At 44.2% G+C, this 18,035-nt stretch overlaps 1 protein-coding gene across 9 annotated transcripts in view; it reads left to right on the forward strand.

The window, feature by feature from the left end:
• Nucleotides 1-18,035, forward strand: part of LOC147199067 (mitogen-activated protein kinase kinase kinase kinase 3-like) — a 33,044-nt gene that overhangs the window by 795 nt on the left and 14,214 nt on the right. For 5 of the 9 annotated variants that reach the window (XM_086121926.1, XM_086121927.1, XM_086121931.1 and 2 more), the window contains exons 2-15: nt 8,081-8,138; nt 8,231-8,321; nt 9,200-9,264; nt 9,384-9,439; nt 9,528-9,575; nt 10,610-10,652; nt 10,779-10,851; nt 11,083-11,214; nt 11,681-11,743; nt 11,825-11,906; nt 12,412-12,528; nt 14,739-14,817; nt 14,902-14,960; nt 17,287-17,349. In XM_086121926.1, the coding sequence (XP_085978052.1) occupies nt 8,081-8,138; nt 8,231-8,321; nt 9,200-9,264; nt 9,384-9,439; nt 9,528-9,575; nt 10,610-10,652; nt 10,779-10,851; nt 11,083-11,214; nt 11,681-11,743; nt 11,825-11,906; nt 12,412-12,528; nt 14,739-14,817; nt 14,902-14,960; nt 17,287-17,349 (1,029 nt within the window). Of the gene's footprint in view, nt 1-8,080; nt 8,139-8,230; nt 8,322-9,199; nt 9,265-9,383; nt 9,440-9,527; nt 9,576-10,609; nt 10,653-10,778; nt 10,852-11,082; nt 11,215-11,680; nt 11,744-11,824; nt 11,907-12,411; nt 12,529-12,933; nt 13,009-14,738; nt 14,818-14,901; nt 14,961-17,286; nt 17,350-18,035 lie in introns of all 9 variants that reach the window. The other 4 variants (XM_086121928.1, XM_086121933.1, XM_086121930.1 and 1 more) reach the window with 2 other exon arrangements.

Raw genomic sequence — 18,035 nt, forward strand, 5'->3', positions numbered from 1 at the left:
GCTGACAGCTGCCGCGAGCGCCCCCAAATAAGCCAATTCAACAACAAGCTACGATAACAACATTAGCAATACCTCTTGCTCTCCTTTCCCTTGTTTCACTATAAAATCAATCCCTTTGCGTACTACTGATGTAAACTACACATTGATAGATCGTCGGTTTGATTTTATTGTGATTTATGTCCGTTGTCTTTGTCAACAACAATCAGCCAGGCCCCGCTGTGCCTTTGGAAACAGACCCCCAGGACAAGATGGTCTTTGATAACTTGACAGCTTAAATAAAATCAACTTTGGGAGTTGTTGCGCTGTTATTGCTATTTTTGTAAGTGTAAGTTTAATTATGCACCCTATTTGATAACAATGTCAGCATGCCTTGTAAATTATTCACTTAGTGTTTATTCTGAGGAGTCTACACCTCCACATTGTAAATCACTCGTATCTCAAATCCATTGAAATGAAAAAAAAAATCACTAATCAGTTCCAGCCCCCCCCCCCCCCCCACACACACAGAAAACAACAACACTTCGATAATTGTACTTCATAAAACCATACAGTAATAAATAAAATCATATTTGGTCGCCTTGACCACTTGGGAGCAGTACATGACCAGACAGATGTGCTGTACTTCAAATAGACATCTGGACATCATGTTTCAGCTCATTGCAGAGGACAAATAATATATGATTGAGTACTGTTATTTTTGCACTGCACTGATTGCTTAAATATTAGTTGCTTAAAAGGTTTTATGTCTTTCCCTTTTCTGTGTTAGCATTAGAATTAAGCTAGCAGACCAGTTATGTTGTTATCGCCGTGACTTTGGGCTTGTGTTTTAAATACATAATGTTAAATTTCTCCCAGTTTTAAGTTTAGTTTGACGGCTAGTGTCTTAAAACACGTTGTAAATCGAGTCACTTCTATCTCATGACACCACTGTAATGCTCATATTTATTTGTAGATGCTGAGCAACGTTTATGTCAAAATATCAGACGGAGCTCTTGATGTCCTGCAGTGCAGTTTGTACACTGCAAGATTACACAATTTGGATTGCGAAGGCATCTCTTATAAAGTTTCAGCAATGTGGTTGTTTGTTTCACAATGACATTCTGCTGGCCGTTAAACTACAGTCACCGTTGGCACAGTGCAACTCTATGAAATATTAAACACTCTTAATACCACTTGATGATGTTTGGTCCACTTCCAGGACTCCTTTGTTGCTGTCGACACTATGATTAAACGCCACCGCAAGATTTCTGAGGCTGGCTGTTGGGTATCCGTTGAGTTGTATGCTGATTTTTAGCAACATTATTGTTGTTGTTTGATTATTTGGCACCTTACATGCCTCTCCTGCTGGAGTAGATCATGTGGGTTTCTAATTTTAGGCGCTTTATCTTGGCTTGTTGCAGCCACTCGGGCTGTGACAAACTTGTTATTCCCCGCGCTGGACCTGTTATCATGTAGTAGTTCATCATACACTTTGCATACAGTTGTTTTCTGGACTATCATTACCAAATTCTGAGAAATAATGAGCTGTCAGTGTTCAAATTTTGGACACAGAATTCTCGTAATGTGCACCTCACTCGACTGCATTGAAGGATTACCTGCATGCCTGTTTTACCTTCGGCATGACTTTTCTGAAAAGCGCTTCTCATGGTAGCTGTAGACTGGATAGCTCTTATACATTTGTTGCTTTTGATGAAAATTGTTTTGGATTATTGAAATGTGTAACTTCTACTTCTACAGTGATACCTTGACTTGCAAATGCACCAATTTATTAATTTGCTTTTTTTGTTTTTTTGTGGCTGGTGGTGCAAGCCAAAATTTGAGTTGTATGTCAAGGTATCGTTGAACTTGAATGACAGTGAACTAGCAATGTGACCACAATAACCACGGTCTGACTAAATGCGGAGTCTGGATGGGATCGCCACTTGAACAACAAAACATGAAAAGTTCAGTTCACAAAATGTTAGATAATTGTGAACAAACACCTTTTGTTTCCCTTTCGAATGCACGTGATGATTTGCCAGTGTCAAACCGCCGCAGTGTAGCACCAACTACTGGCGAGGAGGACTTACTTATTTATCACCTTCAAGTGGAAGGCAAGTCAAAAATTGTCTTTGCAGTCACCTGCTCAATGCACCCTCACTCGTGTAAACACGGTATTCTCTTCAATATTGTGTTTGTGGAATAAGATTTGGGCAGAAAAATCCACGTGTCTTTTTCCATGTTGGGGCTTGCTTGTTGTTTTTCAATATTGCCACCTGCTGACGACTGAAATTGACGTCTCAGTGCGTACGGCCTCGGCATGCAAACTTCGCGCGGCCAAATCCGGTCAACGGGTGAGCCCGATCGATGGCATGACACTTGTGGGCGATTCAAACGAAAACCCCCTCCGCATTACTGGGACGTCTGTGTAAGCGGCAGGCGGCTCACTGGGTAAACCTCATTGATGCCTAAATTTGGCTCTACCGCTGTGTGAAAATCTGCGACTCGGATCAGAATGTTTGCGCAGGAAGCAACGCGTGACGCCGACTGCTGTGTTCTCTCCTCCTGTTTGTTGCGTTACATCAGAGGAGCACCGGTGACCGAGAGCAAGACAAGCCCCCCGACACATGGCCGTCCCCCAATTTGAGCCCCAGTTATGTGCATGCTGAGAACTTGCATTTTGTACTCAGTCGCTCGGAATTTGTGTCTCATTCCTTGGAGGCACGGTGACACCGGGTGGGTGACCTTTTCCCACATTTCTGTGGCTGTTTTACGGCCTAACAAAGTGGCTGTTGTGTTAGCACCTGGCGTTGATGATATCATTGCCGTATCACCCGCGATCAATCTGAAAAGATACTTGATAATGTCTTTGCGGACTATTCAGAAACGAAACAAACTTTGCTTGAATATGCCGTGAGTTTCATTTATGTGTAACACTTATTAATGTTTTTTGTTGTCTCCGCCGGACTGGTTTGGCGCGCTTGATTTGTGTCACCCTCAACGAAGTAACTGCACTCATTGTTTCCCTCTCAAGTATTAACCATCAGACACGATGCGACGCTGAGTCCGATGTTTGAATAGGATGACGTTCCTTTTCCCGCAAGGCGACGACGAGTACAGCTTTGGATTTAGAAAGTCCAGTCACACAATGGCCTTTAGATCAAAAGTCATGAAACGCCCTTATAGATTGTGAGCATATTCATGCGTAAAGGCTCAGATCATTAACTCATTCACTCCCAAAGACGTTTTTAAACGTCTTTTCAGACTTGGTCCAGAATTGGCTGGTCCTGAATGAGTTAATGGGCTATAAGCATTCAAAGTTGGAGTCTCAGTCGGTTCCTATTTTCCACGACAGCTGTTGCCTTGAACCACAGAACAGTGTGAGTTACTCTCACGATGCATTCTCACTTTGCACCAGCTGATGAGTTGACTTTTGTGTGAGCTCTTCGGGTTACTAGGCCACGTCTGGGGTGATCAATGCGTACACGATTCGTGTGTTGGTGGTGATTCGGTGTACGTTGTAGACTGAGAAAAACTTGGCTCACAAAATTGCTGTCAAAAGCACAATTCAATGCGGCGGGGCGGCTTGTTCGTGTGTTAACCAAAATACATGGGATTGAAAAAAAATCATTGCATAATAAATCGATAACAATATGGGGAGGGGAAATTAGATTGTATTTCAAAATCCTTCAGCGCTGGTGTGTGCAGGACTCCAGACTCCAAACTTTTATTTTTTTAAATAGGAGCACGGTGGCCCCTAACCTGAAATTTTAGGGCCGCACAATGTAATTTGATCTGCAATGTAAGTTTGACTCCATTCATTTTCATTGTCACTTTATTTAAGTCATTTTCACTGTAGTACTGATAAATTGAAGTGTGAAACAGAAGTTTGTCAGAAACAAAAAATAATCCAAAAATAGTAATTGCAACCCCCCCCCCCCCCCATTTTCTTTTAAAAAAATGCACATTTACTGGTCTCACGGGCGTAAGTAGGTGGAAAATTTACCTGCACTGTCTCAAATTTTATGAGAAAAATTCCACCAATTAGGGGACGGTCTGGAGCCTCGGCGTGCAGCGTCCTGCTGGTTTTAATGCAAGGCCGAAGCAGGTAGCAGTTAGAATGTGCTTATAGCAGCAATTTCCTCTCACCAGGACTACTTGTGTGTTTGGGAGACATCTGGACGACTGTGGCGCAGGAATGCAACAGTCCCCGGCTTCCTTTATGGCGTGTGCGCTAAAGCCCTCGTGTCCTATTGTTCCACGCCGCGCCAACAAGAGGATGGCGACCTCGCAGAAGGCTTGCGACGTGACCCCCGTCCACAAACCAAACCGATTGTGTCCCGTCACAAACCCCCGCGCAGATGGCCGTCGGCTCGCTCGCCATTGAAATGGCATGTGCGGCCCCGCAATCCATCCTGTTTTGCTCACTCTTCCTCAGTTCCTCCGAACACTTCATTGGTCTTTGACCCGCTTTTGGTTACTCTTGGCATGAACTTTAACCTTGCGCTCACCTGACCATTCTCCTTTTTGTGGGAAAACATGGGCTCAGTCACACTACGTTGACCACACGTGTAAGTCCTTTTTTTCAGGTTGCCTCACAAAAGATGCAAAATGCCAAGCGGGTATTCGGATTTAGTCACAGGAGAGCAAAATGCCACACGGGTACACCACTGTGCCGGGTATTTTACACACGCACATTGTGGGCAAGGTGCTATTGACGGGTGTGAGCAAAGTTTCTCTAGCGCTATACAAATGGGTGACCCCATAAGCTACAAGCTAAATGCTATGTGGGAAGAGAGTTGGGTTTTTTTTTCTTTAATTTAATGTATTTGTTTTCCTCCTCGTCATCATGTTAACAGTTTTTAGTGATACCTTAACATGTTTAACTGTCAGGCAAGTGCAAACTTGTGTTAACCACTGTTGTGGTTGTTGTTGCTTGAATTTGACTGACAAGCTTCTCCAGGGCTATTCAAATGGAAGACCGCATGCATCAGCTACATGCTAAATCCAGAATGCTAACATTGTGTGTGTGTGTGTGTGTGTGTGTGTGTGGGTTGTAATGCATTTTTAAACACTTTTTTCTGAATTTAACTGTTTTTGGGGTAACATCATAACATTTTGACTGTTCTAGCAACACTCTTGGGTCTTAACTTTGATAAGTCAAAACTCCAAAGAAAAAGTATACAATAGAACCTTGGTGTTTCACACCCCCCCCCCACCCCCTTCCACTAAATTTTGTGCAGTTGGAAATGGATGATACCAGCCAGTCGTGCTGAAGTTGAGCGCCCGTCAGCAACACCCCGTTTAGAACTTTGAGTGTTTTCTTGTTGAATCCCCCCACATGCTGATGGGAAGAATTTTTGTGCTTTCTTATTGAGTGTGATTGTTCAGAAAGCCACCATAGGCCAAAAGGTGCTGAGAAAATCAATTCTGGACCAGATTAATTACATTTACATCCTTCCCTTAAGGAAATATTGCTTTACCTTTTCCCATAACTTATAGATTTAGTCTTTCTTTTCTCCGAACGGATCAATCAGAAAAACCGAGCCTCCACAACAATGCGCGGCCTTTGGAAGCTCACAGTGGAGGTTCCTTGGATGATTTGTGCAACTTTATCAGGATACTTTTCCTGTAAATGTTGGTCGACTTCCATTTCTTTTCTCCGCAATCAAGTGTGGACCACGCAGGATACCGACGATCTATTTGAAATAGACAAGCGTACAAATGTAAACATCTTGTCTTGTCACGCAGGTTTTTATTAACAGCCGCTTGTAACAAAAACAAAAAATCAAGCGTGTAAACACTTGCAGATCGAACAGGGACACCAGACGCAATCAAATGGACTCATTCAAGTGTGTGTTGTTGGCTTTCGCGGTGCCACCGAGCGCTCATGAGTCATCCCTGTCATCCGTCTGCAGACCGACCGAACACACTGCTGTGCTGTGTGTGTCTGCTTTCTCGCCTCTTGGACGTCTCTTTGTGTCTCCTCCCTCCTGCCACGGCTTTGTTACGTGGTTTTGTGTTGCGTTGTTGTATTGTGTGCTGTCAATCACTCCCCTGTTCTCCACTTGGGGCCTCAATAGAAGGCCGAGCTCCTCGCATTCCTGCTTGACTCAACTACAAGTGTGTATTTTGTCATCGCGGTTGCGGTTTTTCGGCGTTGACATTTTAAACGTTTGACTCAAAAAGCGCGTCCTCGCGTTTGTCGCTTGCCTGACGGCGCTTTCATTCGAAGGTTTGACTCTCTAATAATAAAGCGAGCGCAGCACCGTGTGAAATGTCACGGCCTGTTGTGTCCAAGCTGTTGGCTAAATATGCAGGCGAGGCCGCAGTCCCGATGAGGGCGTGTGTTTGCAGAATTCTACAGCGCTGCGCCGTTGGATATTGTTGCGCTCTGTCTCCAAGGCCGACGTGTTATCATGCTAATGTGGATGTGTGCTGTTGGTGTCTAAATCAGGGGTGCCTAACTGGTGTCTCACGCTTCGGGAGGCTCTTTGATAGAGATGATGTCATTGGGGCCCAAGACCACGACAATTATCGTATTTTCCGCACTATAAGGCGCAATAGTGTCCGCGGTTGCGTTATGCATCTCCTAGATCACAGGTGTCAAACTCAAGGCCCGGGGGCCAGATCTGGCCCGCCACATCATTTTATGTGGCCCGCGAAAGCAAATCAACGATGTCAACTTTCATGATGCTTGCTAAAATCTCAACCAAAATTTCAAAATTCTCATTTGTAATAAATACGAGTGATACCGTAAGCATTTTCTTGTTACCAAACCCCTCATTACAATAACTTAAACAATAGGTGACTAAACCGTTATTGTTGACTTCTTCATATGGTTTCGGTCATTACGGCCCTCCAAGGGAAACTAAAATCTGGCCCGCGACAAAAATTAGTTTGACACCCCTGTCCTAGATAGAGCTACGCTAAAGGGAATACGACACAATACAACATAGCTTTATTTATATAGAGCTTTCACAACCGCTGCAGCTGTAACAAAGCGCTTTGCAGAACATTTAAAATAATATGTCCAAGGAATCAGAATATACAGTGGTATATATACAAGGCGCATAGGATTATAGGGCACACCGTTGGTTTTGAAAAAAATTGAAGGCTTTGAGGTGCTTCTTTTACAGTGTGAAAAATATGAGAATTGAATAACTCAAATTATGAAGCCATGTACAGGGATGGATGTGTTGAGTAATGCAAAATGTAATGTTATCCGATTAATGGATGTGATAATGGGGAGAATACTCCATCCCAAAAATATTCAATAGTTGCAGAGCAAATGGAGTTACTTGCTCAGTCACAAAACAAGTTTAGACTTCAACCACAGTAGTTGCAGTGCCTGCCCACCTAGCAAATAAGGTGCAATGACCTATTTGCGTTTGGTGATGTGTCTGCTGCATGTGCCACATGTGTGAATCTGCATGCTAAACTGACGGACGGCTTGCTGATGAAACGCCGCCTCCACAATTGACAATAAGAAGCAGAGGCTCGCCGACGACGCTTGAAAGATCCTAACTACCGGTATATCGCGTGCATCATCTTATTCCAATGATGATATGTGGCCATTCTTATCAATGCTGATTTCCATCCAAATGGGCTGATTTAATAAGTAGCGACGGGAAAAAAAAACAGAACTGCCATTAAACCCACTCACTTTCCCGCATTCTTATGCGGGCTTCTGTCCCTGAGTCAAGCGGCCAATTCACATTTCCTCTCCTTGAATCATCTTTTATTCATGTCTTGTTTCACAGAGGAACTCCTTCTTCCTTCGCAAGCGCTGTGGCCAGATGTAAACACGGCTCACTATTTATAGAAAATCGGCCTTCTTGCTATCCTGCCAATATGCCGTTCACCAAAGAATTGCCGGGTTTTTCGGGAATACGGCTCCTTTTTCCTGTCCATACGTTCTATGTGGAGTCAATGCCGTGTTTAAAAACTCACCTCGTGATCCGTGCGTTTTTCAGACACAATTGCAGGATGCAACGCACAGTGGGATACTTTTTGGCTGTCTATCGCGCATTTCTTACTCTGTATGTTTCAGAGCCTTTTGATTGCCAAACCTCCCTTCTTCTTCCTTTCCTTCCTCCAGGCTCGCAATGTCAACACAGCAGAGCTGGCGGCTATCAAAGTCATCAAACTGGAGCCAGGTGAGCACTTTCCCTCCATCCACGTCTGCTTTTTTATTTTATTTTTTCCAATCTCCCGTGAGATCAACGTGGCGTCGCCGTGTTCTCTCCAGGGGAGGACTTTGCCGTTGTCCAGCAGGAGATTCTGATGATGAAGGATTGTAAACACTCCAACATCGTGGCCTACTTTGGAAGCTATCTCCGGTAAGAATACTTTGCGTGTTTTCCCGACATTTGTGTGCGCCATTGGATGATGAGCATGCGGGGACAGGAAGGAAAAAATGTGCAAGCAAAACAATAGATGGCGAACCGCATGTGGGATCGATCCTTATCAGGTTATATACCTGTGCAACGCTCAGTAGTGGCATAAGGGAGCCAAAATGTTGGCAACAGCTCTCGGTGTGAGGCAGGGTACTTCTACGCCATGGCTAAAATGACAACCTCGACAATAATTTTGCTGACAAGTGAGTATTACGTTGTTGAATGCCACCGGGTTCCAGTTTTTGTCGTTCAAATGCAGACTTATTGTTTGAGGAATCATTTAACGTCTGGGCTCTTATGTTCAGTTGTTTGGAATGCATGAGGAAAATCAAGATATGTCCATTGGGAGGTGACGGGCGGGGCAGGGGGGCATTTTGGCAAGGGTGGAATTTGTCGCCCAGCTCTTATGCAGGTGTACCTAATTTGCATATACAGTCATACCTCGGTTTTCGACCGTAATCCGTTCCAGAAGGCTGTTCGAAAAGCGATTTGTTCAAAACCCGAAACGATTTTATTAGCCCATGATTAGCGGCTAATACACTATGCAGAAATAACAGCAACAACAACAAAAAAAAAAACCCCAGTCAGATTTGCGTAAATCACAACAAACACGTCTGCTCACAATGAACGCTACACGAGGAAGCGTCACTTCCTCTTGTGAGGAAGCCGAGGGGAGTCAAGTGGCGTATTCGGATTTGGTCGAAAACCGGTTTTCGGGCGTAATCCGAGGCGTAAAAATCTCTGATTTTCTGGTCGAGAACAGAGACGTTCGAAAACCGAGGTTTGACTATATATGTGCGTGTGTGTGTGTGTGTGTGCAGGCGAGACAAGTTATGGATCAGCATGGAGTACTGCGGTGGAGGCTCTCTACAGGACATCTATCATGGTGACACCCACATTCTGATCGTTTACGTGTACGTCATGTCTAGTCTGCTACTTTCTGACCTTTCGCTCTCTTCTTTGTATTTTTTTATTCTCCCCCCCCCCCCCCCCCCCCCCCCGTAGTAACCGGGCCTTTGTTAGAGTCTCAAATAGCCTACATGTCACGGGAGACCCTACAGGTAAGTGTGTGGTGCATGGACTTTGGTAATTATTGTTGTCCCCGACCCCCATGGCTATAACAGCTGTTACGTGATTGTGTACTTGCAGGGTTTATACTACCTTCACAATAAAGGCAAAATGCACAGAGACATCAAGGTGAGTTTTTTGGGGGGGGAAATTGATCACTTTTTCTGCGTTAATGTCACAAAATGTGGTGTTGATTTGCATCTTATGTATTCATTTTTGAGTTAAAAAAAAATCATCGTCATCTGCAGTCACAACAAGTAAACGGAATGAGCCCAAACTAGGTTGGGGAGTCAACTTAACAACTCTTGACATCTCAAACGCGTGCGAACATTTTCTTCCCTGCACAAAAGAGATTTGCCTCAGCGCGCAAAGCCAGAGAAATAATTGCTGAACGCTGCTGGAGCGTTTCAACACAACGCATTTACTCGCTTGTACACTCACAAAAAAAAAAAGGTCCTCAAAATGATTAACATAACATTATTGAATACATTACATTATTATTGATGTCGCGCTTTCACAACAGCTGTAGAATATAAATATATCAAGAAAAAAAATATTCAACAATTACATTTGTAAACTTTTTCTGAAGATAGTCTTTGCGCGTATTTACTACTTTCCTTTCGGCTGACTAGGGTGAGAGACTATTACATTTTGGTTTACCGCTTTTATTTTATTTTATTGTTGTTGTTTTTTCATGATATACCAGCAGACATTGTTGTAAATATAAATTAGAATTTTGGCTCTTAAGATATGCATGTTGCATCATCGTCATGTCTCGGTCTAAAACAGAAGCTCTATATTGCTACTGCCACATTTTCCCTCCATATGTATCCTTTATAATATAGTCCTTTTTCAGTGGATGTAGTGTGAATGGATTTCCTTGACACCCCCCCCCCCCCACCCCCAATCTGGCCCTACAGGCTTCCTTTCTTTTTGTGAATTGAATGTCGCAGTCAACCCGAGGCAATCCGAAAGTGTTGGTTTCAAATGATTTATTGCAGTCGTGTTTTTTTTTTTTGTGCCTGTAAACATACTGACTTGCACGCTTGTGTAGCTCTTGTGCGTGCGATGCACAAAAGCAGCTGAGCTCAATCACGATTCAACCAAGGCGCACAAACCGTCTCACGTTTAATCTGAGTCGACACCCAATTTGTCTCCAACAGGGCGCCAACATCCTCTTGACAGACAACGGCTACGTCAAACTCGGTGAGACAAAACCAGCCCTTCTCCATTTGTTCTTTTTCCTTCCCTGGGGGATTTCTTTATCTTGTTCTCACTCACTTTTTTTGTTGTCATAATTCTCTCATCCACTGTTCCTTTTTCTCTCAAAAGCTGACTTTGGGGTATCAGCGCAGATCACAGCAACACTGGCCAAGAGGAAGTCATTCATTGGTACACCTTACTGGTGCGTTATTGATGCTATATTATGATTTTTTTTGTTTGTTTTTTGTTTTTTTTTTGGGGTGGGGGGGTTGGATGCATGTGAGGAGAAGACGTATAAACCGCGGGCAGTCTAACCACTCGGACAGCAGGATATAAGAATTTGATTGATTAGTTGATAGAGACAGCTCTTCTTTTTAAAGTTTAACGAATAGGAGCATGTGTTTACCCCCCCCCCCCCCCCCCCTTCCAACAGGATGGCTCCAGAGGTGGCGGCAGTGGAGAGGAAAGGAGGCTACAACCAGCTGTGCGATATCTGGGCTGTGGGCATTACCGCAATCGAGCTGGCCGAGCTGCAGCCACCCATGTTTGAGCTGCATCCCATGAGGTGTGCGAGCGGTGCGGTGTGGATTTTGCTCGTCAGACCAAACGGACCCCATTTTTAACTTAACTCATTCAGTACCATCCAATTCTGGACCAAGTCTGAAAAGACGTTTAAAAACGTCTTTGGGAGTGAATGAGTTAAAAGGAACAGCTGACAGAAAATACTTTTTAAAGGCCAAGCGTCTCACTTTTTATGAGCTGCCAAACGCACAGGTCGGCTCAGTCAGCGATACGTGTCATTCTCGGTGATGAAATGCGATCTCCGCGAGGGAAAGTTTGAATGCAGTTTTTCTGTCATTATGGGCTCCTCCCTCTTCCCCAAGTAGAGGCCACCGAAGTGAAAGCGACACTCGTCATTGAATCCGGAGAGCGACACATTCCCACATCGTCACAGAATGCCACTAAATATTTTCCATGCCATGTATGACACAGAATCCTCTTTGTGATCTTCATCCCTCTTCCCTGCACAGGGCTCTTTTCTTAATGACCAAGAGTAATTTCCAGCCGCCTAAGTTGAAAGACAAGGTCAAGTGGTAAGGCGCTGTTCCTAAATCCTCTCCGGAAGGCACAACGACTTTTGTCCTTTACGTTCTGTACCATCTTCTGGGCCACAGGACGGACAACTTTCACCATTTTGTCAAAGTAGCCCTGACTAAGAACCCAAAGAAGAGGCCCACAGCTGAGAAGCTGCTACAGGTGAGAAAGTCATTGATGTACACCGGTTCTCGAATATGTTGCCGTCCGTCTATGTTGATTCTGCGTAATATTTTAGAAGAATGAACTTGAATCAAGATGCTAAACTTAAACGTCCCCCACTTGCTGCTCTCTTGCACATTCCATCACCGTGTGTGGGCTGTCCCATCCATTAATTGAACGTGCAGTTTATTTCTGTATGTCGTCTGGAGATTTGAAACAAGGCATCTCACACAAAAGCGTTTTGTATTGATGCCTCTGCATTCGCCGCCAAGGTCATCGTGACTTGAGAACGCAATTGACCGGCAGGTTTCCGAACACGTGGCGCAGGGTTTCATTTTGATTCAGATGGCTCGGGAAATTCCTGCGCTCATGGTAGATTTCCAAGTAAAATCCTTGTGTTTGTTCAGCACAGGAGCGTAACATAGATGTAAAATGACACTTAATTTGGTCCCCCCCCCCCCCCCCCCCCGAAATTGAAAGCTTCACTTCCTTTCTGTCTTTGCAGCACCCGTTTGTGTCTCAGCCCCTGAGCAGGACGCTGGCTAAAGAGCTGCTGGACCGAGCCAAAAACCCAGACCACAACAACTACAACGACTTTGATGACGACGACCCCGAACCGGAGGTAACCTCACGCCTTCTGTTGTGTTTCCGTTTGGGGTTGCAAAATCCCAGGAATTTTTAAAGTTGGAAAGTTCCCATGGCAATGTGTGTTGATTGAGTAAAACATTTCCAACATGGCGGCGGTGTTAATGACCTTTTTACTGTATGTTGCCTCTTTTCTTTCATCCTCAAATCACGTCTCATCTGTTCACCATTTATCAAAAATTCCCCACGTCGACAATTCCTCCCAGCATCCTTAACTTCTCCATGTTCCTCCTCCTCCGTTGCACTGCCTCACTAAATGCTCTCCTCTTTTCTCCATCTCGCAGCGCTTCCTCCTCACCTTCTTCCCTCTCCTCTCCTCTCTTCTGTTCTTGTCTGCCTTTCCACCATCCTCTCCCCTCCTCCTCCTCCTGCTCCTCCACAGTTTAAGTACAGGGGTCACTTCCTAGCCATAAGTCCCGGCGCTCGGCGCGCGCCCCGCTTTCCTGCCCGTCGGAAGGTACCACCTCGGTTGATGCGGTGTCTGCAGTGATGTCTTAACAAAGCGTGTGACTTGCATTGAAGTGCATATGCCATTGAGTTGATACCGTCGCGGAAATCTTGAAATCCATACCGATGCCGACAGCTGGACGATGGCTCACAATAGCGCATTTCCTCATTTAGTGGTCGTGATTTACTTTACAGTAAAGGTTTCACAGGTAATAGTTTAAATACAATACACAGGTGTATCTCAATGAATTCGAATATTGTGGGAAAACTCCCAAAAGGTTCAACACAGTGCACCGCTGCTAGTCACAGGTCACAGAGATTGAGCCCAGGTTGTTGACTTCATACAATACTGCAATTGCTTATAGATGCCACATGATGGCGACAAAAGAATACTCTTGTCTGAAAGAGCTCCTCAACTCACTTCAACAGTTTCTTGTCATTGACTGTACTGGAGTTCACTTCCATCCATCCATTATCTGGACCGCTTCTCCTAACTTGAGTCACAGATGTGCTGGAGTCCGTCCCAGCTGTCTTTGGGGAAGCGGCGGGGTGCACCCCGAACTAAAGCTTAAATCTTACAAAAACCCCAAATGACTCATGACCAATTGGAATGTGTTTAATCAATTTATGCTGAATAATATGAGGGAATTGCTGAACCAAAGATTTCTCTGATACTCGAATTTGAGATGTACCTGTATGTATTATAATAAAAATCAATCATTTTAAGTACCGCGGTATTGCTTTTTTTGAAAGTGTGGTGTAAAGTTGCTTATTAGGGCTGGGCGATTGTATTGACATCTAGATATGAATATTCTACATCGACATTTTCAAGCCGATATCAGTCTTGGGGGCTGTCCACGCTTGCACTGCATTTGCAGGTCAGGTCAACCAATCACGTACCTCCTTTCAAGTTTTTGCATTGATTGACAGCTGAAGCCAGACAATGGCCAACTTACACACACAGAAACGCAGATGCACAAGCACACACGCGGGAAATCCGTTTCCGTGTCATAAGCCAGCGACACACAGTTGTTTGCCGTCAAGCTATAGAGATACAGAATATGTGGTAGGCATACTTCCTGTATACAGTATAATATTGTTTTTTACAACAATACTTGACCATATTTATAATTTGATATGCACCAGTGGATAAAATTGCCAAGCTTGTGGTAAAAATGTTTTTATTTATTGCTGACTTTAATGCCGGGGAAGGATTGATATATTGCTTTTACTTAAAAAAAAAAAAGCTTAGTTTTATATCTGGCACAAATATCGAAATATGAAATTTTGTCCATATTGCCCAGCTCGAGTTGTTATGAAGGAACCGTGTGACAGATGCCCTTTGTTTTCTTCTCAAAGATAAATGATCAGGTGCATCAGAGAGAGATTTTTAGGTCTCTACATGGTTTATACAAAACCATTGAGTGGAAAGATATCAAAGATATTCAGCGCCTTTAATGTCCGGCACTTCTTCTCACTGTGTCAAGAGATGTAAACTTTCTGCAGTGGTAGCATTTGTTTGATTTGATTGTTTTGACCTCGTTGCTGCGTGCAGCTGGCTGTTTTTTGCTGTGTCATCAACCCCCGCCTCGCTCCTTAGAGGAAATAGCAAACCTTTTTCACCTTGTGTAATCTTCCCGAGTGGCCTGCAAAACCACAGCAGTGGTTCATTTGAGCATTTATTTGACTGTGTGTGTGCCTCTCTCTCTTTTCTCTGTGTCTGTGTGCGTGTCCTCTCAGTCTCCGGTGTCCGTCCCTCATCGAATTCGCTCTACCAGCAGAAGCACCCGGGAAGGAAAAACACTCTCCGAGATCAACTGTGAGTTCATCCAAAAGTCAAATCAGCGTATACGCGATTATCATGTTTGAATTTTTACCACCACCTTCTGTTGTCATCTCCTAGTCGGTCAGGTGAAGTTTGACCCGCCGCTGAGGAAGGAGACGGAGCCCCACCACGAACCGGTGAGTTGCGACCAAATGTGTTTCCATGCGTACAATTATTTCACTTCACCACAAAAGCGTGACCAGCTCTCACCTACAATGGCTTGTTAAAGTGTTCGGCTCCCTTGGACTTATTGACCATTTGCCACATTTCAGGCTTCAAACACATAAATATAAAATGATTTTTTTTTCTTTGTAAAGAATAACGAACAACTGGGACACAATCGTAAAGTGGAGCGATTTTTTTTGTTTTGTTTTTTTTTTAAATAAAAAATGAAAAGTGTTGGGCTCAATATTATTCGGCCCCTTGACTGTCACAGCAGTCAATCCCCCCCCCCCCCCCCATCAGTTCCCAGAAGTTTCTGAATGATCCACTGTTGGCCGAAATGACTGTTGATAAATCAGTCACTGTCACTCTGTCCATCATGCGAAACGACCCATATGCCAACCGAGACGACAATACATGAGCAAAATTGCTCATGCTGTACTGTCCCCCCCCCCCCCCCCCAAAAAAGTGCGCGACCACATCTGTGCTGGTGCAACCAACACAAAAGCTGGCAGCACCACTGCAAAGGTTAATGTAGAGCCTTGAATTTTATGTCTTTAACACTTGAAATGAGGCAAAAGGTTCAAGGGAGCACTTGGGGGCTCTAACACCTTCCATTTTTTAAACATTTTTTAAACTGAGCCCAAAACAAACAGCACCATCCACTTACTGTGTCGTTCATGCCACTGGATTAGCATCACATCACACTTTCTGCTTTGATTTAATATGCGAGTAGCTTACTTACATGGAGCGCGAATCATTTCTGGTGTTTTTTTTTTTGAGGTGGGGGGGGGGGTTGAATGGACAAACGGCAGGTGTACGATTGGAAGCTGCTCCAAAATGTGCCTTGGAGGAAGCCTGGGCTATTTGGCAATACCTGTAGGGATAAAATTGAGTTTGTGAACTTTTGGAAACACGTTATTGGTGTTGAGGGGTGCAAATGTTTTGCGATTAGATCCTGTAGGTGCAGGATTTGAAGTTGGACAATCGCTGGAACACGGGGTGCATGCACAAATCAGTATCCATCACCACCACCTCCCGTCCCCTCTTTTAGTCTTTTCGATTGTTTTTCTTTTTTTGTCTACACCCTTCACATATTCATTGGACCATTGTGTTTTTTGTTTTGATTTGTTTTTTTGACCATTTTTTTATTAATCAGTTTGCAATAAAAACTGAAAAGTCATTGATGTAGCCATCATTCTCTACCGTCTCATCCAGTTCATTGATTCTAGACCTCCATCTTTGCTGCTGCCGTCCCGTGTGGTTCTCATGTCTACAAGCTTGAGTGTGCCAACATATTTTTCATTTCATGATTGGTGTCATTGCTGCTCCTCCAGAGGATTTCGCCACACGCCACATTTAACCCCTTGGGTTTCCAATATGAAACGTGAACGGAGATGTTTTCAGGTGTCGTGAAGGTGGTGGCCTGTACCGTATTTCCTCAAATCGTGGCACTCCGTATCGATTGTCTACTCCTTTTTAATTCGTCGCTCCCATTTGAATATGTAGCCGCCCACACGGGGTGATGAGCGCCCTCTATTGCCTTCACCAACGCTCACTGTGAAAGTTAGTTGTAACCGCACGCAAAAAAAATTAAAAAAACTGCATTGAGCATGCGTTTGGCTGAAGCCTTCTTCCCACCGACGGCTCTTTTTCATTAGCTGTCGGAGCGAGTACCGATCCTGCGGTTGCGTTGTGTGGATTGGAGTCGGGGGTACGGCGGGTTTCGGCTGTCTGCGAGATAGCGAAGGTGTCGAGTATGATTGGGTGAGCAGGTCAGGGGTGTGGCCGACTGCACCCGGCATTGGCAGGGAGCGTATAGGAGACCCAACTTGTATTCGGAAGGTCAACAGTTGACAAAATGTCGTCGATTATTCGACGTCCGCACTGATGACCAAAATAAATAATTAATTAAAATAATCCGATGATGTTCAACTGCTATTAAGGGGCATTTGTTCAAATAATCTTTGCCACTTAACCCCGAAACGATTCCTGTTACCCTCTGCAGTTGAGTAAATAAATGCCACTATAGGAGGAAATATGTTTGTTTGTTTGTTTTTAATCGGCATTATGCAGCAGGCCATTCCTGGATTCATCTCTGCCCTTTTCACCAATGTATCCTCTCTCTCCAGAGCCCAATTTGGCCTTGGTCCATTTAGTTTCCGCCCCCCTCCAATAAACATCATCTTCTGTCTTGCATCAGTGCCCCGATTCCTGCCAATTTCTCCCCCTCCTGTTCCCTCCATCGTCCAAGGTTGATGTATTAACTTGAGGTCTCTCTCGCTTTGTCTTGCTGACCAGTGTGATTCTGAGCCCTATCTGGACTGTGTTGAGGAGCTCTACTATACCGCGAGATCTAATCTGGTAGTACTCTCTCTCATCTCTCTCCTTCTTTCTACCCCTCCATTTCTTTTGTTGTTGTTTATTTGCCGCCATCATCACTAACCTCTTCCTCTCTTTCTTCCGTGGCTCTCTGCCATTCCGAATCTCCGCTTAATTCTTTTTGTGTGTTCATTTTTGGGGGGCGATTGGTGTCCTGCTAGGCTTCTGCTCATGTGTGTTCTTCCTTCATTTCCAGCCTCCTAAACTGTTGCTGTCATCTTTTTTTTTTTCCTTCCTGCCTTCAGACGTTTGTACAATCACATGAAAGCATTTAGACAGAACAATCACAGACTGTTTTACATGTTTGTGATTTTCTTGAAATAGTCCAGTGCCTTTCTCCAAGGCACACCGAGGGGGAGAAAAAATAGAAAAAAAATCTCTGACTGCCGGGTGAATATTCCTCTTTGCAAAATCTGTGTCTCTTTATTATCGTTTTTTTGTACACTTCTGCTTTTTGTATGGTGCCTCTAACCTCTCACGTACGGTAGCTGAAAAAAACAAGTGCCACACTAGTGCTTCTCTTCTGGGTTTTTTTTTCTTCACTCCTTGTTTTGCTCCCTTTTTCCTTTCAAGATGTCTTTTTTTTCCCCCCGCCTTGACACATGGCTGCTTACACATTGTGGCTTTACTTGGTGTTTTTTTTTCTTTTTCTCGAAAGACAACCTCAT

Source organism: Hippocampus guttulatus, chromosome 10 (assembly GCF_054856545.1).
Source record: "Hippocampus guttulatus isolate MCC_2025c chromosome 10, RoL_Hgut_1.0, whole genome shotgun sequence".
NCBI classification, from domain to species: Eukaryota; Metazoa; Chordata; class Actinopteri; order Syngnathiformes; family Syngnathidae; genus Hippocampus; species Hippocampus guttulatus.